The sequence below is a fragment of the Falco peregrinus genome, chromosome 3 (assembly GCF_023634155.1).
Source record: "Falco peregrinus isolate bFalPer1 chromosome 3, bFalPer1.pri, whole genome shotgun sequence".
In the NCBI taxonomy this organism is placed as follows: domain Eukaryota; kingdom Metazoa; phylum Chordata; class Aves; order Falconiformes; family Falconidae; genus Falco; species Falco peregrinus.
The window spans coordinates 56,911,699-56,935,500 of NC_073723.1; the positions used below are offsets into that span (position 1 = coordinate 56,911,699).

The following is a 23,802-nucleotide window of genomic DNA, read 5'->3' on the forward strand; positions in this document are numbered from 1 at the left end:
CAAAAATTTGTACCTTCATTCTTAATCCCTCACTGTAAGTGGCTTGCAAGAATTCACATGTCTGTGCATTTTGCTGTAGGAAGATATATTGTCTTCGTTCAAGTCTCCCACTTTCAATAAGAAATACTGCAAAAAAAACCACAAAGAGAAATACCACTGTAATATTTTGCATTAAAAGGATACTCTGCTAAAATAAAAAGTCAAAGGTATTCTTATCACATGCTTACATTAGTCTTTGTAGATGTCTGTAAACTTGTCGTATTCTTTTTTAAAGCTTTACAGGCTGAATTCTTGGCACAATACAAAGTATACCTTTGTTTGCAAAATACACATTTGACATGCTTACATAAACACATGCTCTGCAAAGGGAAATGCTGTATCACCTGCCGTGCCATCTCTACCACATCTGTTACAGTGGCATGTCAGTGATCTCCATAGGCCTGGGTGGAACAAACCTTTCAGTGCTGGAAATCTGACGTCTGTTTTGGGCCACCTCCTTACAAACTGGATAGGATTGCATCTGATGGACCAAAATTCTTGAATTTGCAGTGGTGCAGTAGAGACTGTTCAGCTGTTGGGCTCTGCTGACTTTGTCTTTTGAGGCTAAGCACAAGAGGTTAGACAGGCTCATTTTATGGGCCAGATTTGGCCTCTGGTCTATGAGTTAGTGCCCCCCCTCACTCCCTAGCGTAGGCCATGTTCAGTTCCTTATCTGTGCTGCTTTGCTCTGTCCTCTAAAAAATAGGGTACAGAGAGCCCTGTACGTTGCATTACCCAAGCAAAGCCAAGGTGAGAACTGCAGAGACAGGGCCTTGTCTTGTTTATATCAGATCTGGGAAGAAAGAGGCTTACCTAGGCTGTAATAAAAGAATACCCAGTGACGGTGACTAGTCAGGGCACATCTCCCACTGCTTCTCTACCTCCCTGGGATATTTATAGTTTACATATCACCAATGAATCATAGAATCAGAGTGGTTCAGGTTGGAGGGCACTTTACAGGTCAGCTAGTCCAACCCCCTGCAACGAGCAGGGACATCTTCAACTCCCATCAGGTTGAACTCCATCAGAGCCTCATCCAGCCTGACCCTGAATGCTTCCAGGGATGGGGCACCTACCACCCCTCTGGGAAACCTCTTCCAGTGTTCCACCACTATCATTTAAAAAAATACTCCCTCATATCTCTGCCTCATATCAAACCATAATCCCTTGTGCTATCGCAACAGGCCCTACTGAAGAGCCTGCCCCCATCTCCCTTACAAGCCCCCTTTAGGCACTGGAAGGCCACAATAAGGTCTCCCCGGAGCCTTCCCTTCTCCAGGCTGAGCAGCCTCAGCTGTCCCAGCTTTCCCTCACAGGAGAGGTGTTCCAGCCCTCTGACCATGTTTGCGTCCCTCCTCCGGACCCGCCCCAGCAGGTCCCTGTCCCTTCCAGTGCCGAGGCCCCAGAGCTGGAACAGCGCTGCGGTGGGGTCTCACCAGAGCGGGGCAGAGGGGCCGAACCGCCTCCCTCGACCCGCTGGCCACGCTTCTTCTGGTGCAGCCCAGGGTACGTTTGGCTGCCTGGGCTGCCAGCGCACGCCGCCGGCTCTCGCCCAGCTCCTCCCCGGCCCGCACCGCGCCCTTCTCCGCGGGGCCGCGCTCGGCCGCGGGGCGCAGCGACGGCCCTTTAAGGAGGCGGCGGCCGGCGGGGGAGCGCGGTGCCCATTGGAGCGGCCGCGGCGCGACGTGTCGCTGCGATGGCCGCCGCCGGCCGGGCCCGCGCACCGGGGCGTTCGCGGCGGAGCGGGCGTTGACAGATGTATTTGAAGAGGCCGGCGGGCGGCCTCGCCTTCTGCCTCTTCTACCTGGCCTCCTGCTTCACCAACAAGGTGAGGGCGGGCGCGGAGCCGCCCCGGGCTCGGAGGGGCCGGGCGCGGCGGAGGAAAGTGCGGGGGCGCTGGGTAGGTGATCCGCTGTGGCGGGAGCGGGGGCTGCGCTTGGTGGGGCGAGGTAAAAGCGGGGACCCAGGAGGACGTGGAGGAGGGACCGTGCCCTCTGCTTGCCCTGCCCTGCAAGCCCGGAGGAGGGCTGTCCCACGAGTGAAGCCCCCCCGGCATGTCAGCCCCGGGGCCCGCCGCCGCCGCCCGGGGCTGCGCTCCACACGGCGAGTACAGCTGGGTCTGCCCCCCTTGGTTTCCTCAGTGCCTGCCGCCTGTACCTTCCCACGACACACACGTGCCCATATTGACATACTTAGGAGAGTACAGGGGTGGGCATCGTGTTGTTCAAATGAATGAAACGTTAGCTCGAGAGCCAGAAATTACGCTGCTTTGAAAGCATCGGTGATGCTGAATGTATTTCATGATTGGGTGTCTAGCGACCACTGAATGCACAGTCATCCCAAAAGAAGATCTGTCAACTGGAACAATAATACAGAGTATCCAAAGGAAAAATGTGAAATATTCAAAGTGTTACCGTGGTGGTGAGACAAGTATTAGCTTCCATGGACACTCTTGACAGTTTAATTAATCTGAAAATTAACGACAAGAAGTCTGTTTTCCACTGTGCAACTTAATTGCCTGTTGGTATTGCTGAAATGCCTAAGCAGAGGGAGAAGCAGGCTGAAGATAGGCACATTGTGAACAAGATTTTGTAGTTTAAACATAGTTTGAAGTAGTTTTTTCTCTCTGGGAGGATGAGATAGAGTAACCACTCCTTGCTGTCCTATTTGTCAGAGAGTGGGTCTGTGTTTCTGTGCAGATTTCTGAAATAAAAGATGTTCGTGAAGCAATTAGGGTATGAATTTCCTGAAGGAGAGTTAGAGAAAAGCAGCATTTTGGAGGTGAACATGAAATGCCATCTCAGCGTTGGCCATTGGTTTCTGTTCCAAGGTACAGTTGCCATTAAGGATGCCCAGAAATAGACTGAAGTCCAGTCATGAAGCAGAGTTTGTAGGGAGAGATAATACAATTTATTTGAAAGACTGCAAGGAGCAGTGAAGGGACTGAACAGAAAGGGGCTAGGAGAGCTGCCAGATTGCATCATGCATTATCCTGACAGAGCCGGTGAGGGAGCCAGCCAGGGGAGATGCCCCCCTGGACCTGCTGTTTACAAACAGGGCAGGGAAGGACTGGTGGGTGATGTGGTGGTCAGGAAACATCTTGGGCATAGCAATCATGAGATGATAGAGTTTTTGATTCTCGGAGAAGCAAGGAGTGGGGTCAGCAGAACCCACTGCCTTGGACTTCCAGAGGGCAGACTGCGGCCTGTTTAGGAGACTGGTTGACAGAGTCCCTTGGGAGGCAGCCCTGGCCGGCCAAGGGGTCCAGGAAGGCTGGACATTCTTCAAGAAGGAAAGCTTAAAGGTGCAGGAGCAGGCTGTCCCCATGTGCTGAAAGACAAGCTGGCAGGGAAGAAGACCAGCCTGGCTGAACAGAGAGCTTCAGCTGGAGCTCAGGGAACAAAGGAGAGTTCGCCACCTTTGGAAGAAGGGGCAGGCAACGCAGGAGGACTATAAGGATGTCTCAGGGCTACGCAGGGAGAAAATTAGAAAGGAGAAAGCCCAGCCGGAACTCAGGCTGGCCACGGCTGCAAAAGGTAACAAAAAATGTTTTTACAAATACATTAGAAACAAAAGGAGGGCCAAGGACAATCTGCATCCTTTATTGCATGCAGGGGGGGAACATGGCCACAAAGGCTGAGGGAAAGGCTGAGGTACTCGGTGCTTTCTTTGCCTCAGTCTGTAATAGCAAGACCAGCTTCCCTCTGGCTGCTCGGCCCCCTGGGCTGGAAGGCAGGGACAAGGAGCAGAACAAAGTCCCCACAGTCCGGGAGGAAACGGTCAGTGACCGGCTGCTCCACTTGGACACGCGCAAGTCTATGGCGCCGGGTGGGATCCACCCCGGGGTACTGGGGAGCTGGCAGAGGAGCTCGCCAAGCTGCTCTCCATCATTTATCAACAGTTCCGGCAAACTGGGAGGTCCCAGAAGGCTGGAGGTCAGCCAGTGTGATGCCCGGCTACAAGAAGGGCAGGAAGGAGGATCTGGGAAACCACAGGCCTGTCAGCCTGACCTGCCGGGGCAGGTTATGGAGCAGGTCATCCTGAACACCATCACGTGGCATGTCAGGACACCCGGGCGATCAGGCCCAGCCAGCGTGGGGTTATGAAAGGCAGGTCCTGCTTGATGAACCTGATCTCCTTCTATGACAAGATGACCCACCTAGCGGATGAGGGAAAGGCCGTGGATGTGTCTCCCTGGACCTTAGTAAAGCCCTTGACACCATCTCCCACAGCATCCTCCTGGAGAAACTGGGTGCCCATGGCTAGGGCAGGCGTACTCTGTGCTGGGTTAAAAGCTGGCTGGCTGGCCGAGCCCAGCTGGTGGTGAATGGAGTCACATCCAGCCGGGGACTGGTCACAAGTGGTGTTCCCCAGGGCTCAGTGCTGGGGCCAGTGCTGTTTAGTATCTTTATTGATGATCCGGACAAGGGGATCGAGTGCCCCCTCAGTAAGTTTGCAGGTGACACCAAGTTGTGGGGGAGGGTTGACCTGCCGGAGGGCAGGCAGGCTCTGCAGAGGGATCTGGACAGGCTGGACCGATGGGACAAGGCCAACTGTTTGAGGTGCAGCCAGGCCCAGTGCCGGGCCCTGCCCCTGGGTCACACCAGCCCCACGCAGCGCTACAGGCTGGGGCAGAGCGGCTGGGAAGCGCCTGGTGGGAAAGGGCCTGGGGGTGCTGGTCAACAGCCAGCTGGACATGAGCCAGCAGTGTGCCCAGGGGGCCAAGGTGGCCATCAGTGTCCTGGCTTGTATTAGAGACAGTGTGGCCAGCAGGACAAGGGTGATTGTCCCCCTGTGCTTGGCATTGGTTATGCCGCACCTCGAATGCTGGGTTCGGTTTTGGGCCCCTCACTACAAGGAAGGCATAGAGGTGCTGGAGCGTGTCCAGAGACGGGCAACGGGTCTGGTGAAGGGTCTGGAGCACAAGTCTTACAAGGAGCGGCTGAGGGAACTGGGGTTGTTCAGCCTGGGGACGAGGAGACTTAGGGGGGACTTTATTGCTCTCTACAACTCCCTGACAGGAGGCTGTGGGCAGGTGCGGGTCAGTCTCTTCCCCCAGGCAACAAGCAACAGAACAAGAGGAAACAGACTCACGTTGCACCAGGGGAGGTTTAGGTTGGATATTAGGAAAGATTTCTTCACTGAAAGGGTGGCCAATCATTGAAACAAGCTGCTCAGGGAGGTGGTGGAGTGCCCATGCCTGGAGGTGTTTAAAAAAACGCGTAGATGTGGTGATTAGGGCCATAGTTCAGTGATGGACTTGGCAGACCTGGGTTAATTGTTGAACTTGATGATCTTAATGGTCTTTTCCAACATAAATGATTCTGTGATTCTGTGCATTGCAAAAGGTAACTTGACGTAACTGTACTTGAGAAGATGTTGGAAGGACTTTGACATAGGGCCTCCATTTGCAAACCTGAGTCGAGGTTTTTACTGTAGTAAAGTTAAAAATACCCAGAATACAGACCTTTCAGTTGTTACAGGTGGTATGTAAATGCAAGTGGGGCTATAGACATGAGCAGGTATATCATCCTCATTTAAAACCCACATGGCAGTTCTGACAGGTGTGTGTGTGATATGACCTGTTGTGAATCCACCTGCCTTGTCACTGTATATTGATGCCAGCTTCTTAGCAACATCCCTCACATCTAAAACCTGCACCTTGCAAAGTGCTCAGCACAGTTTCCTCTATGTTGAAAGCTTTCAGCTTCTCCTTCTACCATTGACAGCTTCTGCTGGCTCCTGGAAGGAATGGCAGGTACCTTTCCTCTCCTCTGAGGAAGCTTCAGTCATTCTTTTCCTTTGCAGTGACAGTATTTATGAACTTCATTACAGGAACTTGTTAGGTCCTGATAAACATATTGAAAGGCATATGTATTTGTGCCTCATACTTGCATATATACGTATACAGTGTGGAAAGACACTAGCATCCATACGCACAGACCCTGACAAAGCATGCTAAAGCCATGACACAGAGGCTTTGCCCCACCCCATATTACACCTCCAAAGGGCTTTCTGGACCGCTTAATATTTCACACAAAATGGTGTGTAAACAGAATGTTAGGTCTGTAAGATAGATTAGTTATGTGGAGACAATGGTGTTAAGATTATTGGTCTTGATTCTGCCAAAAGTTGCCTATGTCGTTGCCTCTGTAGTATGATATGATTTTAATTGACAAGGGCTTGTGTCTTTTTTTTTTTTTTCTTCCTGTTAATCCTTCTCCCATTCAGTGTGATGCATGGAGTGTGCTCAGAAAGTGAGAGAGCAATTCAGGAGGTAGCCGCCTCTCCATCGTTCGGTGTGTCCACTCCATACCGTGTACTTTAGTGTCTGCTACCTTCCACAGTGACTGGGGCAGCATCCAGTAGTTCTGGCATGGGAAGAGAAATTACTGAATTTCTTTTTCTTTATTTTGGTAGAAACTTTTTTGTGTGTGTGTTTCGTTGCTCTTGTGATTGTTTGTTAATGTTATAAGCTGTAGGTGTTTGATGTCCATTAATTTGTTATTTGTTTTCCAGTATGTCCTGTCTGTCCTGAAATTTACCTACCCTACCCTTTTTCAAGGGTAAGTATTGTTTTAAGGATACAGTTGTTTAAAAAATTACTTTAATGAGTAAATGTCTTGCTGTTCCATGCTGAAGCAAACTTTAATACCTCTTGCTATTACTGGCTTTTGCTGTCTAGAGGGCTTACTTGATGAAGCCTTAGTAAAACATTCATTAATGTGTCTTGGTTAATTTTTAAACATCATGGTGGTGATGTAATTAAGATATAGACTCCGTCATTTCTCATTTTTTTGAAAGTCTTATGCTTCAGCATGGAAAGTAGCAATTATAGCACAGCCTGTATTCTTTGGAGATGGCACTCATGGGTGAAGTACAGATGTGGTGTAGTCTTTTACTGTGCTAATGAAAACCGACCTTAAACCCATCTTTAGGCATACACAAATACCATGTTGTTTATTTTCATGCTTAGCCTTTGTTGTGACTCTGAATCAGAAGTCACTGTCATATCTTAATGTTTATCATGAGAAATATAATGTTTTGTCAAGTATCCATATATACCATTAATGCCTTTAATAATTTGTGAGATGTTTAGTGAAAATCTGACCACTTAAGAGTCAAGACTTCCCCCATTTCTTCTGTTGAGATAATGGTAAAATCTGCAGACACTGGATATCTTGAATTCCTTTACTGCTGCTTGGCATGGCTTATATTTTTGCCTGACTTGCAGCCCCAGGAATGCAGTCAACTCTAGGAATAATCGCCTTGGGAATCTCCATTTTCTTTGAGTGTACTCAGCTTTGTTAAATATGCTTTCTTCGGTTTTGACACACATGGAGTCTCTCTTGGACAAGCCTTTTATCATTTGGGAAAGGGTTTTGAGCAGGGTATGTAAAATATGTGGTAAATCAATAGTAAAAACCATATTGCAGTGGCAAGCCTTATGGTATCTGTGTTACCACACTCACTTCCTTTTTCTGTTATTTGGAAATGCATCTCAGCATCTTAATATTTTTCCAAAAGTTCTGGCTTTTAAAAGTGACCTTTCCTTAAAAATTAAGTGGCTCAGGTACACTTTCATTTAGAGCTATGACAGATGAGCAAAGGAGGAAAAGAATGTTATTCTCAGTTCATGCTGTTATTGTTTGTTGTCATTATTTTTGTTCCCTATACAATCTAAGACTATGTTGCATAGTGGTAAGCATCTGAAAGTGTTATTAACTTCTGACCTTAAAACTGAGACAAGAGGAAATTCTTCACAATAAACTTGTGGGAATTAATCAGTTGCTTGGAGTAGAGCACGGTCAAGCCTGCAGCAAACATCAGGGCTATCTTTAAGCTCTCATATCTCCTCATTTAAAAAAAGGTGAAGTGAGCTGTGATAGTAGCATTGAATCAATGAGCTTGCTCTTCTCTGACACTGTCCGACTGTATGTAATACTGCATAGACTGAATATTTATTTATTCTGCATATGTGTGAGAGAGATTTTAAATAGCTGGTTAAATGCATTGCAATGAATGGGAATAATAAAACCACTGCTATACCTGTTACAGATGTTAATGTGATTTAACACTGCAATACAGTATCTCTGTCTGAACTATGGTAGTTGTTTAAGGATTTTCACCCAAGAAACATGAAATACCTCTCTGAAAACCACTAGCTTAAGGAAGAAGGAAGCTAATAACTTACTTAAAAGCTTAAAAAATATCAGTGTGCATCACTACTGATTTTAAGTTATCCTCAAGCATTTCTAAGGCCTCACATACTAGCTCCATAATAGACTAAGGAACACCTTTAAGGTAAGGTAAGTCAATGCAGAATGTATGTAATGGTTACATACCTTTTCAATGAGAAAACTGCAGTATTGTGGTTTATATGCAGGGTTATCTGGCTGTAAAGATGTTTTCTCTAGAGTCTCTGAATCAGAGGCTCATGCAGCATAATGATGTTATTGTTGATGACACTTCACGTGGTGCCTGCTACGCAAAATGTGTGTGTGTGTGTGAGCAGTCTGAGTTCAAGGGAGTTTTTAATCTAAGCCCAGCATGAAGAACCATGGGAAGTCCTAGAGCTAATGTTTGAAACTGTGAGGACTACACACGTCATCCTTGGGGCTTATTACTTCAGCTGAAGTGAGTCTTTGAATTCTGAAATAATGTTTATTTGTTAAAACAGTAACAGTTTATGTATGAAAAGATAGTAATCTCTTGTCACAAACCTTGTCTTGCTTGATTTTCAGGTCATCGTGGCTGTAACATCACTATTATTATTGTTATTATTAAGCCTTGTGTGGGGAGAGATGATAAAATGGGGTTTTTGGTAGGATGACTAAGGTAATTGTAGTTGATGGTAATTTATAAAACATTTAAAATGGGAGTGGAAACATCAGAATATTAGAAAATTTGGAAAAAGTGAAGGCCCACAAAAATGAGAGATTCAAAGGGGAATAGTGGCATCCCTGGTAATCTAGAGAAATAGATAACTAGAGTCATGGGTGTGCTGTGAGAAATTCTGTGGATTCTAAGGTTATATTCCACGTGGTTAACAAGAACAAACAAGCTGTTTTGCTTCTATTTCAGGTGGCAGACGTTAGTGGGTGGGCTTCTGCTTCACATCTCCTGGAAGTTGGGCTGGGTGGAGATAAACTTGTGTTCAAGGTACTGTAGGGTTTTCAGTATTTGCTAAATACTTGTTTTCTGTAGGTGGCTTATGATGTAGTTAAGTTGGTTGTGGAAGTTACTAACTTGCTAAAATATAAGTCTGTGTGTGTGTGTTTTCTGCTTCACAAGTGTGGGAGAGATCTTACGTTGTAGTCTAATCAATGTTCAATGACACGCACTTTTAACTGTATACTAATATAAAGTGGATTCAATTTAACCTTGATAAGACAATCAAAAAAGCATAGCTGTTAGTGAAAACTGTAAGGATAACTTAATCCAACTATCTATCCACATCTTTTCCTTAGATTATGTTACTGTATTATAAGAGAAACCTTGATAATGTTAGTTAACAACACTGACGCACCCTTTCCCAAAATGTCAGTGCAGTGAAGTCCACAAATGTGATCTTCCTTTTTCTGTAAGACCTGTGTCCCATAAATGGGAATCATTCACCCTTGCCTAACGCTAGCATTTATAACTGCACAGCAAGAGCAGCCGTTGCAGTACAGGATTGATATAATAATCAAGCTCCAAATAAAAAGATGCTCTGTAGACAAAGATCATCTGCTTGAGCTGAGTGTGACAGCAACTCAGGAAGAGTTGTCTGGCAGACTATACTCTGCTCAGGTGGATCCATTCTGCAGTATGGAATGTGGCATATCTGTATTTTGCAGAATGGTATAATTTAGGAGGTGTATGCCCACAGCAATTGTTGCATCTCCACTCTGGAGATACTAAAAACTTGACTGGACAATGACCTGAGTAATGTGACTTCACTCTGGAGCTTGGGGGGATTGGAGTATGTGACTGCCAGAGTTCCATGCTATGTAACTTTTTTCAGTGATTCTGTATTAGCAAGTGACAACAGATGAATTTTCTGTTTGGCTGGCTTGCAAAACTGAATCTCCTCGTTTGGAATGAAATCCTGCATGTATGTCAGAACAACCAGGCAATGTTCTGTTTTCATGTCCATGCAAGTGACTACATTACCACTGAAACTGAAGTGAAGTTGTAAATGGAAACAGAATTTAACTTCCTGTCTTTCATCTGCAGTGTAGATAAAACGAGGATATTGGTGCAAAAGCTGCCAGTGATATTGGTAGATACAAGATTAGGGTCCAAACCTTGCTGTAGTGGCAGTTACTGATATATAGGTTATTATCAAATGTATATTGTTTATGCAGATTTTGTCTTCACAGAATAGTCTAAAGGAATTACAGCTGTCAGTCACATCCTTTTTAGTTCAACTTTTCATCACTAGACGATTACTTTTGCTTTAAATATGAAAGAAGTTGAATATTTTTTCCCAGCTTGGAAAATATGCTTTCAATTTCTCAAAAGCTTGGAAGACATTAAAAAAATACTGGACAAGAACCAGTTTCTGCTGTTGAAAAGGATGTTTTTTTCCAAAAGTTTAGGTGAAAAATTAGTTCGTTTTTTGACGATGGAGGCTTCAGGCCACTAGATGTCAGTACACTGTAGGAAAAGTTTTTAAAATAAATCTTGAGGAACGTCTTAGCTAACACAGAATGCCTGTTGAAGAATAGACCGAATGAAATTACCAGAATTAATTGACGTGTTTTGGCTATAATTCAGCCAACTACTTAAGCATGAGTTTAAACCTGTGTTTCTTCAGAAGAATTAGGCACATGCTTTAATGCTTTGCTGAACTGGGCTTGTAGCATATATCTCCTGTATTAAAAAGAAACAAACAAAAAAAAAACCAACAAAAAATCCACACCACCCAACGTCCCCAAAAAACTAACCGAACAAAAACTTCCCCAACAAACAAACATAATGTGTCAAAGCTTCTGTCTACCACTTCCTCTCAAGGTCCTTCCCTCTCCAAAGATGTTTTTTCTTCACCCTACCACTGGGATAAGAACATTTCTACACTCTTATAGAATATTGGTCTCTAAATCTATCTGTTGGCTTGTTTCTTTTGTGTATGTGTAGGATACTTAAGAATACCATATCGAGTCCCCAGTCTTGTCATGCTTCAAATAATGAACTGCCACCCATTTGCTTATTTCTGCAAAGTCTCAGTATTTCTGTCATGTGGACTGATCTCATATGCTTTCTGAGCCAGCTTGGGTTATCCCAAAGTGTCTCAGCAGAATTATTTTACTACACATAGTTCATCACCCTTTGTCTAAAGTCTGGAATCCCAACTTCACAATAAAGACAAAATAAAAACACATTACTCAGAGTGATTTCTCTTAGATTTTGTGGATATTCTGCTTTTCATCTGCTTCCCCCAGTACCTCCAGCTGTAATGGACTCTGTCACTGTCATTGTTGCGTGGTGACTGTCTGCAAAACTTGTATCCAAAACAAGGGCTCTGGGGAGCACAGAGGAATATGTGTAGCATCTGCATAGTGCTTCCAGTGCTGCAATATGCCACCCAGCTCCTGCCTAACCCTTGTAGTCGCATAAGTCCTGTGTGTTCTGGCATTTCTCATAGTGCTGAATTATCCCCACAGCTAAGCAGCAGCTCAGAGTCATGCTTAAATCAAAGCTCCAAAGTGTGGTTTAGGGGAACCTACCTGTTGACTTTACTGGACTTTGGATCTAGCCCTACAACCACAAACTCATCAGTTCTTTTATGGCACTGAGCTTTCCTGTTTTGCATGTACATCGCTTTATTGCCAACATAAGAAGCTACTAATTGGTTTACATATCAGACAGATTGTTGCTGCTGACATGTTACATCAAACATCCATGCATTCTTTCTTTTTCAGTCCTGAAATTCCCACTCGGCAGCATAAAATTCTACCCTTACATCATGGAAAAAGCATCTGAAGTCCTTTTCCATTACACTTCTCAGTGTTGCATTGGAGATGAAGATATATTTGGGATTCCTAGAATTTAGTGGTGCAGAACATGAAAGAGTGATTGTTTTTATGTTTTAAATGAAAATTCAGTTTTCATTATGTGTCCCTTTCATCTTCCCAACCCTCCTTTCTTTTCTTCACTCTTCCTTTCTTCCATTTGTTGCAGTTCCAATAGGATGGGGGTATTTTTGTTGGTGTCTGATGTGAACTCATTGGTAATAAGGCATGACAGTTTTAGATCCTGGTCTTGATGAAATTCCAGTTGAAGTCAATAACCTTAAAAGGAACAGTGTTTTATAAAAAATGCTGGTGACTACCCCAAAACCCAGAGCAAATATTTACACATGTTTTATTTTCATTCGGAGTGTTCTGATTTCATCGCTTAGTGATCTATTTTTCTTCTCTTCCATGAAATGTGGTAGTGTAGAGATACATATAATTACATTTGAAGTCTGACATGCTAGTTGGAAGTGTAATTCAAATTAAGGAACTACAAGCAGTTTGGTTTTGTTTTGAGAACCAGCATTATTCGCTGACCTTTTCTTGACTTTATTTCAAAGCTTGGGAAGAGCAAACGGGGGTAGCAGCATCTTCAGTCCTGGGAAGCCTTTGGATCAGGCCTGTAGATCACTGCTAGTCCGTTCTTCCCTTGCTCAAAATCTTACATTATTTCCTCTGAAATTTACCACCTACGTCATCCCTTTTTCCCTTTAAGTACCAAGGTCAAAAAAGGAAAAATGCAAATTCTGAAGCCCTCTTCCAGAACTGAAACCTGACCCTACTGCAATAATCGTGGCTAAAAAAAAAATAATCAGATCAATCTGATGACTTCATTCCTCCATTAGCTGTCAAACTGCCTCTGGGAGTTTGGCTTAGTCAAAGGAGTATCATTAGGAAATCTCAAGAGATAGGCTCCCACAGAGACAATCTGATCTTTAGGAAGAATGTCTTTGTAAATCTGGCTGAGAAATGAATGTGTGGGTGGGCAAGTGTATTTGTACATAGTGAAAATGTGTGCTGTCTGTGCAAGTGTACCATTTTATGCCTTCATTTGTCAGTTTTTCTTCCTTTTAAAGCACATCAAGGAAATTAGTTGAAATTACCTTAAAACCAATAGGAGTAATTTCTGTGAATTGCAATTGTAATTGCAAACAATTTTAGAGAGAGAGGAGCCAGGGAAAGACTAAAAGAAAGAAGATATATCTACAGGTAGTTCCTATCTGGGATTAAGTGAAGTGATTAATTTTTATCTCAGACTTCTTTAGTAAATGGGTGGAATACTGAACAATCAGACAATCAATTTAATATGGACATCTTTGAAATTCATGTGCATATGTACATATTATTATATTCCTTGCAAGCAACTGTTGCTGACTGCATGTAAACAGAATATGGTAAAGTAATGGTATTTTAATTGTTTCCACAGGTCTGAAATCTTGTCGTGGCTTCCTGCTTCAGTACTTTTTGTGGGCATTATTTATGCTGGCTCTAGGGCACTGTCTAGATTGGTAAGCAATGCACAAATAGAAACCAGTTCTTTATTACCTCTACTTTATAAGCAAAGCACGTTACCTTAATAACAGATATTTAATGCTGTCCCTGGGTTGGGGGGAAAGAAGGGAAGAGGGTTTAAATAATACATACACTGTTAACGGTGCTAGAGCAGTGGTCCAATCCTACAAAGTGTAGAGCAGTATGAAAAAGTACATCTGTGACAGTCCAAAGCACTCAGCATCTCTCCAGAGTACTCAGTGTTTTGCAGAACAGATCCTCTGTGGTCTGAATTGTGCAAGCAGGGAAGAAGCTGAAGAAGTTACTAGCTGTAACTTTGCAAAAGGGGGAGTGGGGCTGTGGAATCTGTGGGAAATCCTTCCAGAAAAAGGATGGAGACCATTGGATTTGAAAAACTAAATTGAAAGTTGGAAAGAGATTATGGCAAGTGTTAGATTAATCAGTTTTATGATCTATTTGAATCACAATAACCTACCAAATGTTTAGAGGATATCAAATCTGCTTTCATTAAAGTTGAATGCTTTTTACTTAAGTGATACAGTCTTTCCTAAAAAAAAAAAAAAGAGAATTTGTGATGTGAATTCTTAAAACTCAGTGTTTTACTGCTGTTATGCCATCTGCAAGGCCAGATTCTGCACTAGTTCCCTTCTGCATTCTGTCAATGCATCTTAATCTAAGTCCAGAGCCAGCTTGCTCCTGCCAGCCCCTAAGCCACAGGGAGGATCAAAAGAGATTTTTTTACAAGGTTCTGCTTGTAGTGATCTCTTCAACATCCCAGTGGAGAGGTAGGGCAGAAAAGGGCAGAATATCTCTGTCCTCACAAACAAGGTTGGGGGCTTCATCTTGGACTCAAGTGATCTTTGGAAAGCACAGTCATGTGCTCAGAAGCCCCGTGCCTTCAGATTAGCTCTGTCTCAGGGTGATTGCATTTAATTCCTCTTGGTTCCTTGTCAAAGCAAGTTCCAATTGGGCTTCTTTGGTGTAAACTCAGCAAAGATCCCTAAGGAGAGCCCTGCCTGGAAACAACAATAAAGCCTTGGCAGCATCATCTTTTCTGCCTGCTCACCTGGGAGGTGAAGGAATGAATCACATCCTCTCTGCTATTTCTTCTTACTTCCTTGTCATCTGGTAAATTACCTTGTTTCCCTCCTGTCCCTGCTCTGGTCCTTCAAGAGTGAGGTGCATTGGAGTGGCAGAGTGGCTGTGAATGGTTTTGATTTGTATCCCAAATCTTTCTTGAGGTGCATGGCTTTTTGTTGTATGTCAGTAAGGATTTAGAGGCCTAATTCTGTGGCCATTTTAGGAGGAAAGGGCAAGTAGGCTTAGGCCATAGTTATTATGTAGTGCCCTGTGCTGGGGCTAAATTCAGTGCTACATAGAAGCTTTTCTGACAGTAACTTTGTGCACAACAATTCTATGGCACAGGCAGAAGGAAAATGGACACTCCCGAACGCATACCTGAGTTGGCTCACCTCAAATCAAGTGGGTTTATTCCTAAAGCAGAAATAATGTGCACTTTTTGGATCAAATCCAAGGAGACCCACTTTCAAACACTCCTGTATACTGGCAGAGCTACAGTCTTAATCTCAGTTTGTACCCCTCATTAGAGGTGCTGGCAGTCTCCCCTGCCCAGGAGTTCAGGGCTGGAGCTGGAGGAGGACTCTTAGCTCTGGACTGTGATGCATTAACAAAAGTATGCAGAGCTGTGAGGGGAGGTTTGTACAGAGTCTATTCACCCTGCTTGCCCAACCAGTAAACCTTTCTTTTTGTAAGCATTAAACCCACTCACAAATTTAGGAAATACATCAAAGGCAATAGACATATGGAGAAGGTTAACCGGGCTAGGCAAACTGGAGCCATTGTTGGCTCCAAAACATATTTGGAAGAGCCAAAAGCAGGGAGGGAGGAAAAAAAATCCCCACAAATCGGCTTCACAAAAGGAAGAACATAAATTCTGCTGTCAGCTTTCCTTGTGTATGGCTATTTCTTGTATTTCCTATTATTGTGTCAGGCTCAGGATGCTTATGTCAGATACGTCTGGTTTTATGTTCAGTTGTCCAGCAACAGGGTTGAGAATTGGTTTTCAGAACCAGTGAAGCTGGAGCTGACAAATTCATGACAGTTGTGTTTGAGTGGTTTTCATTCCTTGCTAATTTAGAGGTGTTAAAAGTTATCTTGGTGTAACTGCTGTGCTTATGGATCCACCCCAGTTGTCATTATGACTTAAAATGTTTAACTAGCGATGCTTATCTGGCTTTATGGGAAGGAAAAAAAAATCCAGAAAACACAGATTTCTGAGTGCAAAGTCAAATTTAAGAGATATTTGCTGCTATATCACCTGATACTTTAAAGGCATGGACATCACTGAGAAATTAACTCATTCTCTACTCATGTGATTTAAATACTCTACACAAGTGGGGAAATACTGCTTCCTGCAACTGCCTTAGTCCTTAGATTATCTTAATCGAGGCAGAGAATTGCCTCTGTTTCAACTGTCTGAGACACCATGGATCTGATTTGGAGGAAGTATTATGAACCACTAATTCTGGTTGGGTTTGCCTCGGGCAATGGGTGTTTGATTAATTATTTTTATCATTGAGGTTTGTTTCTTAATGATTTCATGTTGGGATGGTGTCCAGATACCTCAGTGGGTATGATTTCAACATCGCTTGTGTATGAACTATTACAAATCTACCCTAATATCAGGCAGCTCTTCCTAGCAGTAATTGAAAGCAATCACCTAAAATTATCTTGCCCGTAATTCTGTTGCTAGGAGTCACACTGCATTCATAGTACCAGTAGACAGAGATGGGAAGACTAATGAGAACTGTCTACTGTGGAGGCTGCAGATATTTGAACAGAGGCAAAACTAGAGGCAGAAACCTGGAGCAAATCTTACTGAGGTAACTGTGTACAAACAAACCAACTGAGCACTCAAAAGTGGGAGAAGAAGCAAGCAGGGTCAGCATTTAAAGATGCCTGTGCCGTGTAATAGTGACTGGAATAGGTCTAAGTCCCTTTTAGGAGATGTGGCATAGGTTTACAGCTTAAAAAACAAAACGAAACACAAAACCACAAACATGTGGGACAGCTGTCCCTAAAAGGAGTGCCCTTTCCTATGTGTGTGACTTTTCCGGGTTGATTTGGACATTTTTGTTCTCTCCCAACGGCAGCCAATCCCGGTGTTCCTCACCGTGCACAACGCGGCAGAAGTTATAACCTGTGGGTTCCAGAAGTTTGTGCAGAAAGAGGTAATTGATCTATTAATAGATACATTCAAGGTACCTCCTGTGATATAAACTGCCCTGTTACAAGACACCTGGTTTCTTTTAATATGGGCATTAGTGCCATGTGCTTTTCTAGTCTTGCTGTGATAGCTAGTCATTAATGACACCCAGAGAGCTTTGCTGTTGGCAAGTATCTATATTGATGTTTTCTTTTCCCCTTTAGTTGATGAAACACTGCCAATGTGTATCACCAGTGTGATCGCATTTTTGAGACTGTCTTGATCCTGCTTGTTTTTTTCCTTTTAAAAGTTAATATCCCTTCTCTCTCATGCCTCACGTAAGAATCTCATTGTTTGAGCTGCGAGGGAGGAGGACTGGGTCCTTAGATCTAACCAGTGTAATATATTTAGAGTATTGTGTAATTATAGATAAATCACATCTCCACATGAAATGCAGGAAGAACAGCGCATTTTTTGATTTGTTTTGAATGCTTGAGAATCTATCCCAAGACCAGTTGAAGCTGGGAGAATAATTTCTGTGCCTTTTAGTAAGAGCTGGGTTTGTTTCTCACAAACTGCATTGGGGATCCTTCTTTTTAGGCTGTGAAATGCTTTTCTAATTGACCAAAGAGTTGCTGTGTGAGGTAACACTGGGAAATCATTCATCACAAAGTTGTTTCTACAGTGGCCTCTGGGTTGCCCTGGAAGGGATCTTCCATTCATTACATCTGTTGTGTATATAGAAGACAAATAAATGGCCCCATGTTTGCTACTCCTAATAAAATTGAAGAGGTCACTGAGGTTATGCCTAAGTGACATAGCAGTGTGTACCGTGGCATGTCCCTGTGGCATTGTCCTCTGATTAGTGTCCCTGTCAAAGCGTTTCATATTTTCCTTTTAGCTTCAAGTGCTTGATTCCTCTCTTTAAAAAAAGCCAACACTATGGACAAGGATAATGCAAACACAGGTCTTTCTGGGAAGCTTCTGGGGAATAATTTTGCACCAAAGGATCAGGAAACTCTCATGAGTTCAGACCAAGACTGATTTGGTTGGGGTAGTACCTTATTAATTAAGGATGCTCAATATTTGAGTACGTACAATACCCAGTTCTGGTATAGTTCAAGTTGGTATAAAGTTCATGTCTGGTTTTTGGCTTACTTGCTGGTAAGTAATCTGAAAATATAAATCAGGTTGAACTAGGCTAATCTGTAATCCTGGTACTTTTTTTCAAATTAAATGTGCGAAGCACTGCTCGAATGTAATGGGGCTGTTGAATGTTGCTCGTTGGATTTTTCAATGTGTTTAGTGCGGTTAGATCAGCTGTCATCACTTTCCTGGTTTTGGAAGGAGAAAGCACTATTTCACCATTTTTATTTTTAAATTTAAATTTTTTAATCTTACTTTCTTTTTTACAGCAGACCTCTCATCTGAAAGTCTGTAGGTAAGCTTTTAAAACTGCTCAGATTCAGATTCAGACTTGTTTTGGCTCCAGCTTCTGCATTTGCTTCAGATAATGGCACACCAAAACAATGAAGAATGTAAGGCACATTCCCATGGGTGGTGAGCCTACATTGCAACATAGGCATAATTAAACATTTTTTAAATGTATTTTCTTTTTTTTTTTACAGTCGCTTAAATAGATACTTTTTTTTTTCCTTATGAAAATAAAAAAAGCTAGAAGGCCAGTCTTCCTGAATAACAAAGCAGTGCTTGTAAGAATGTTTTTGGAAAGCAGATGGAAACCAGGTTTGAAGTTCCAGTGGGTAATCTGAAACAGCAAGAGAAAGATAATTAATGTGATAGAAAATGGCTAAAAATACTTTTCCTGAGAAAGAAAAGGCGAGTGATATCCAGTCTGTGAAAATCATCCATATTAAGCTACACAACCTACCAACCCTCATTGGACCTAGTTTAGGCTTCAAAGAGGAGACAGAAAGGGACAAACAGAAGTCAGCCAGTAGTGTATTTAAAGTTTCATTCTCCTGCCCCCCCCCTCCCCCCATCCCCTTGAAGAATGTATATTTGCTGTCCTCCACATTCTGTAATCTTTTAGCTGTACTTAAAGTGGAAAATGTTAGGTTATTATTTAGTGTACCTAGGGGCACCATCTTCCTAATCTCTCCCTGTTGTTTCCATTATCTGATTTACTGTGGCCTTGTTTTCACCACTGGATTGTTGTCAAGGATACCAGGGTTTTTATCATCTCCATTCTGCCTTTTCCTACTCCCTAGAGAGCAGAAAAGTAAGCTGCAAGAGCAAATGTTTATTATTATTAACAGTGACAGTCCACAGAAATTCCGCATCAGTGTATTCAGTGTAGCCTGTAGAAATACTGACTCAGCCACAGGTTAAAAATTTATTTAATCCAAGTTGGTGGACTAGGGAAGGACTTGTGCTGTCCTTAAGGCATTTCTAGTGTAATACCACACACTTCCACTTTGCTCTGTGTTCTGGAGTTACACCATCACTTTTAACGGAGTTACCTCTGCTGGAATTGTTGTAATAGGCAATTCACCACAGTGGAAGAACTTTTTGGTAGCTATTCACAGCCAGAAATTTGTTGATTTTGGCTTTCTGAAGTGGCGTAGGGAAGCCAGATGGCAAGTGAGGAATAATATTCCCTACCAAAAACTTGTTTTCATCACTGCTGAGATGTTTTGAGCTGCTTCTCTTCTCATACCGCTTTGCCATGTATGAGTTATGCAGAATGCATGATGTAAAACTTAAATTTTGGTGGCAGAAATTAATTTTTAAATATGGAATAAAAATTAAACAAATGAAATGTCAGTTAAAAATAAGTGGAATTGCCTATACTTTGCTGAGAGTACAAATCCAGGTGACAAGCTTTTGGTCTTTCTTTTTTTTTTTTTTTTTTTTTTTTTTCCCTCTGCAGCGTTCTGTTCCTCCTGGTAGCAGCAGCGTGCCTTCCTTTATGTGACACACAGGTGAGCTCTGCTTTGTAAGCAGCTCTAGTGAAACCTTGATGTTTGACATCTTGTTAGCATATGAAGGATGCAGCTTTTACTTGTAAGCTAGGGTGGGATTCCTGTGAAGGAATTGTAAATGTTGCCTATCGCTATGTTGTAGTCTAGCTGCTTTTAATGTGTTTGCTTGGTGTGTTTACCATGGTAAAACCGCTGAGCAGTGTGGACACACAGCTCTTCAGTGAAAGTGGTGGCTGGGGAAACCACAGTTTAACTTCTTATAGGGCTTAGACTAAATCACTTAGGTTTGAATTAATTGCATGTACTTTCAGGAGGTTCCTAAATTAGCTTTGTAATCACTTTACACGCTTCTGTAGCTACAGGAGAAAGAAAGGAGGTACCTCCAGGGAGCACTCGGTCCAGCAAAGATACATTACTTGGAGATGTTTTTCTCTTTTGGAGACTTAGGAAGGCTACTTCCTTGTTTTGAATACTTTAGTTAATATCTGAAGTCAGGTGGGATGAATCTGGGACCTTGTCTGGGTGCATCTGATCAAATGTAGACGTCAGAAGTGTTGCACCTGCACTAGTTCCCTTCATAGTCCATGGTACAGAGGAGGAACTTCTGGTGTGTAATTAGTCTGCCCTGGAAGCAGACATCTAAAATATGCCAGGTGAATTCCTCTCAAAAATGTTTATTTTTCCCCATTGATTGTGAAGAGAGCCTACCTTGCTGAGAGGTGTCTGTTTAAAGCACTCTTTTGGATACTTTGTGGTTAGTTGGAGCCTTGGGGAGAGAGACTGCTTAGCTACTGCAGAGGCTGAGGGGGGAGAGGAAACAAGACAAAAACCCTAGCAACGTTCCTCTAATTCTCTTGCCCCTCCCTGACAGCCAATACAAGAATATAAGACTAAACAGACAGGGGTCTGTATGCTCAGATTGTTTAAAATGCTGTACATACCTGAAAGAAATAGAACTATTCTTGCCAATGCTAGCTGAGAGCCTGGGTAACTGGCACATGCCAAGTCTCTAAGCAGGACAAGAAAAACTTCAGTCTTCCTAGTCTTTAGTGGTCTTCTCTTTCTTTGTAGCATAGCTCCCACTCACTGCGCTTGCTTTGTGAAGCTAACTGCACGGAACTAGTGATACATGTGTTTACATGAATGTGCTTTGATTTATGTAAATGTTCTTTATTGCAGTTTGATCCAAACGGTTATTTATGGGCTCTAATTCACTTGATCTGTGTTGGTAAGTCATTTTCTTTTGGAAAAAGAATTAGGAAGAGTAAATGAGTTGGAGAAATCTGCTTCATTGTGAGTTACTGATATTTGAGGTTCTTGATAAAGGAAACACTTGGAAAGAATGAAGAAGCTCAGTAAATATAAAAAAAGTGCATTCCTTTTATAGGTTTTACATTGAAAACAGCAACAGAATAGACTAGATATTGCAGTCAGTTAACAGTGGATGAGAAAATGCACATACAATTTTAATTAGCACTAAGCTTTTCTGGGAGTTTTTGGTGATTGCTTACTAAGAGACACCTCTTCCGGAGGAGAGAAGAAACATGAAAAAACCCAAGCAATAACTTGTAGTTAGAGCTTTATTGCTCACACTGATTTTATTTAAAAACTGACAAAAATATTTTAAAATATCATGGAATATGCTCCCAGATGAAGGATGTTGAAGTGTTGGGGGGGTTTTATGCAATCATATGCATTTGTAAAAATTTTAACAATCAGTTGCATAGCCTGTCATGTTTTCTTTTGTCTTTTTCAGACTAAACATGGATTTAGGTAAATCATAATTCTTCCCTGAAAAGCTAGAAGGTCAGACCAGAAAATCTGAAGAAAACAAGAGTAGTAATTTTAAACTAGGAGATTTGTGTCTTTTGGAGCAGTAGGCTGGATAATAGGGGACTTGTATTTGGTTCTTAGCTGTCCTATAGACTTAGTGAGTGACTCATTCATATGTTAAGTCTTCTCTGCAAATTAGGGATGATTCCTTCTTTATTTTGTCTATTCATACTTTAAAATTTTCAGGGCAGAGTTGATGTGTTTATATCTATTTGAGTCTAGGGAGATCTAGAGATACCATTCTAAAATGCTGTTAACATATAAATAAGAAATAGTTGGTTTTTTTTCCTTTAGGAAATGTTAGGTGGTAAACACTGACTCATTTAGATAGAACAAAAAGCTAAGGATTTTTCACTTCAAATACTTGTTTGTTGTAAGGAGTGATGTTATTGCTTTCTCAAAGCCAAAAGGTCTCATTTGTAAAGCAGTACTAGGCCATGGAGGTGGAAAACCGCTTAGAGAATCTTCAGGAGTCCTCTTCTGTGTGCTTGAAATGTGTAGGAAGTGCCAACATAATGTTTATGTTTAAAATACAGCATCTTTCATTTTCTCTTGTTTTTGAGAGAAAGTTGTTGATATGACTGTTGGGGTTTTTTTTGTATAATTAGATTTCCTATCAACTGACAATAAAGATGTACAAGAAAGAGCAAACAGTTGAACTAACTTACTGCACAGTTAATCAAGACAGCATGAGAGAAAGGACGTGTTCTACCTTTCAGCTTGTCTAATGGAGGCAGAATTGAGGACATCTATTACATAGTGTCCTAGTGGATTTGCTTTTCATGTTCTAGTTGTCTCTGTGAATCAAAAAAACCCAACAAAGCCTTGAAGAAAGGGTCTGAAAAAATAGAGCATGAAGCTATACTGTTCCTTCCTTGAGTGCTTAAAGCCTTTCACAGAATAGAAATGGGAGCTAATCAAGAGGTGGGTAGGTTAAGAATGTAAAGAACCTGGAGACTCTAGAGCCGAGAGAACTCTGAACAGGAAAGATGGCTCAGAGCCAACAGCTGTAGGGGTCTACATAGATGAACACATCATAGAGGTTACCAAAAAAATGGGGTGGGCTGAAGAACCCATTCTGTAACGCTTTTCTTCATGTGTTTACAGACACACAGACACTCCCTTGTAGTTGCTGTGACCTAGGAGATGTCTCGTCAGAACGACTAATAGAAAGATGTAGCATGATAGTACTTTGAGATGGCAACACTTTGAAAACCATTAATTTGAAGTGAAGGTTCATTTTACTCATGTTTTAGGCATCTGTTGTGCCATGTTGCTAAACTATTTCAGAGGGGTTCCACGTCTACTGGTACCACAGCCAAACAAGTCGTTGTTTGTCAGAATGATTGCATGTTATGGCAATTACACATGTCATTTCAATTACAGGGGCTTACAAAGTATTTCACAAGTTATGGAAACCTGGCTCTTTAAGGTAATGTGTTTTGATATTCTTTTATAAAGAAAGAGATTGCAATCCAAGAGGGTTAGAGACACATCTACATAGTAGTCAGGTAAACTGTAGTGATCTCTGCATTACCAGTGTGAGCTGGGCCACTCTTGATTAATCATTAATGAATTCTTTTACAAGAGGAGCCTTATTTATTGTTGATAACAATAGCCTGTGGTTATTGATAGTTATACTGCTAACTCGAACACTAAATTAGTTTTGAACAGTGTATCATCAAAGGATGATGACTCAGTTCTGGAAAAAGAACCCTTAATTACTGGCATGGGCACTAAGATGTTTGTGTTAGCCTTGAAAGCTGCATGGTTTGAGTGTGTCAGTGTCTGCCTTTGTGACACGGTCTCAAAAGTGTTTAGCAGCTGGTGCCTTGCCACAGGACTGGAATAGCTGAGTACCTTAAAAACCTTGAAACCTTGCACTAATTCCACGTGTGTGTTAAAACTTCAGTCAGACAATAATTGTTTTGAAAGCAGATGGCATTACATGGTCACAGTGTCTATAATCTGCAGTGGTCTGTATGGATGGAGATGGATATGTTGGCGCTGCATATTACATATATGTACATAATACATGTGTGTATAGAATATGGATAAGCTCATTTATTTCAAAACCATTTTCCGTCTTTATTTAAGGAGTGTATATTTTAGTCAGTCTCACTTTATCTTCACTTTAAATGAGACTCCCAATGACATAGTAACAACAGAAATAATATGCAAATGTGTAAATTAATAAGCTGATCAATATAATGATAATATAATATTGATCAATATGGTTATTATGCAT

General features: G+C 42.3%; 1 protein-coding gene across 6 annotated transcripts in view; it reads left to right on the forward strand.

The window, feature by feature from the left end:
* The first annotated feature begins 1,664 nt into the window (after positions 1-1,664).
* Positions 1,665-23,802, forward strand: part of TMEM241 (transmembrane protein 241) — a 63,042-nt gene continuing 40,904 nt past the window's right edge. For 4 of the 6 annotated variants that reach the window (XM_027795162.2, XM_055800507.1, XM_055800508.1 and 1 more), the window contains exons 1-9: positions 1,665-1,867; positions 6,559-6,605; positions 9,124-9,201; positions 13,465-13,546; positions 16,724-16,801; positions 18,192-18,217; positions 19,670-19,721; positions 20,901-20,949; positions 22,941-22,986. In XM_027795162.2, coding sequence (XP_027650963.2) covers positions 1,796-1,867; positions 6,559-6,605; positions 9,124-9,201; positions 13,465-13,546; positions 16,724-16,801; positions 18,192-18,217; positions 19,670-19,721; positions 20,901-20,949; positions 22,941-22,986 — 530 coding nt within the window. In that variant the 5' untranslated portion in view covers positions 1,665-1,795. The remainder of the gene's footprint in view (positions 1,868-6,558; positions 6,606-9,123; positions 9,202-13,464; positions 13,547-16,723; positions 16,802-18,191; positions 18,218-19,669; positions 19,722-20,900; positions 20,950-22,940; positions 22,987-23,802) is intronic. The other 2 variants (XM_055800503.1, XM_055800506.1) reach the window with 1 other exon arrangement.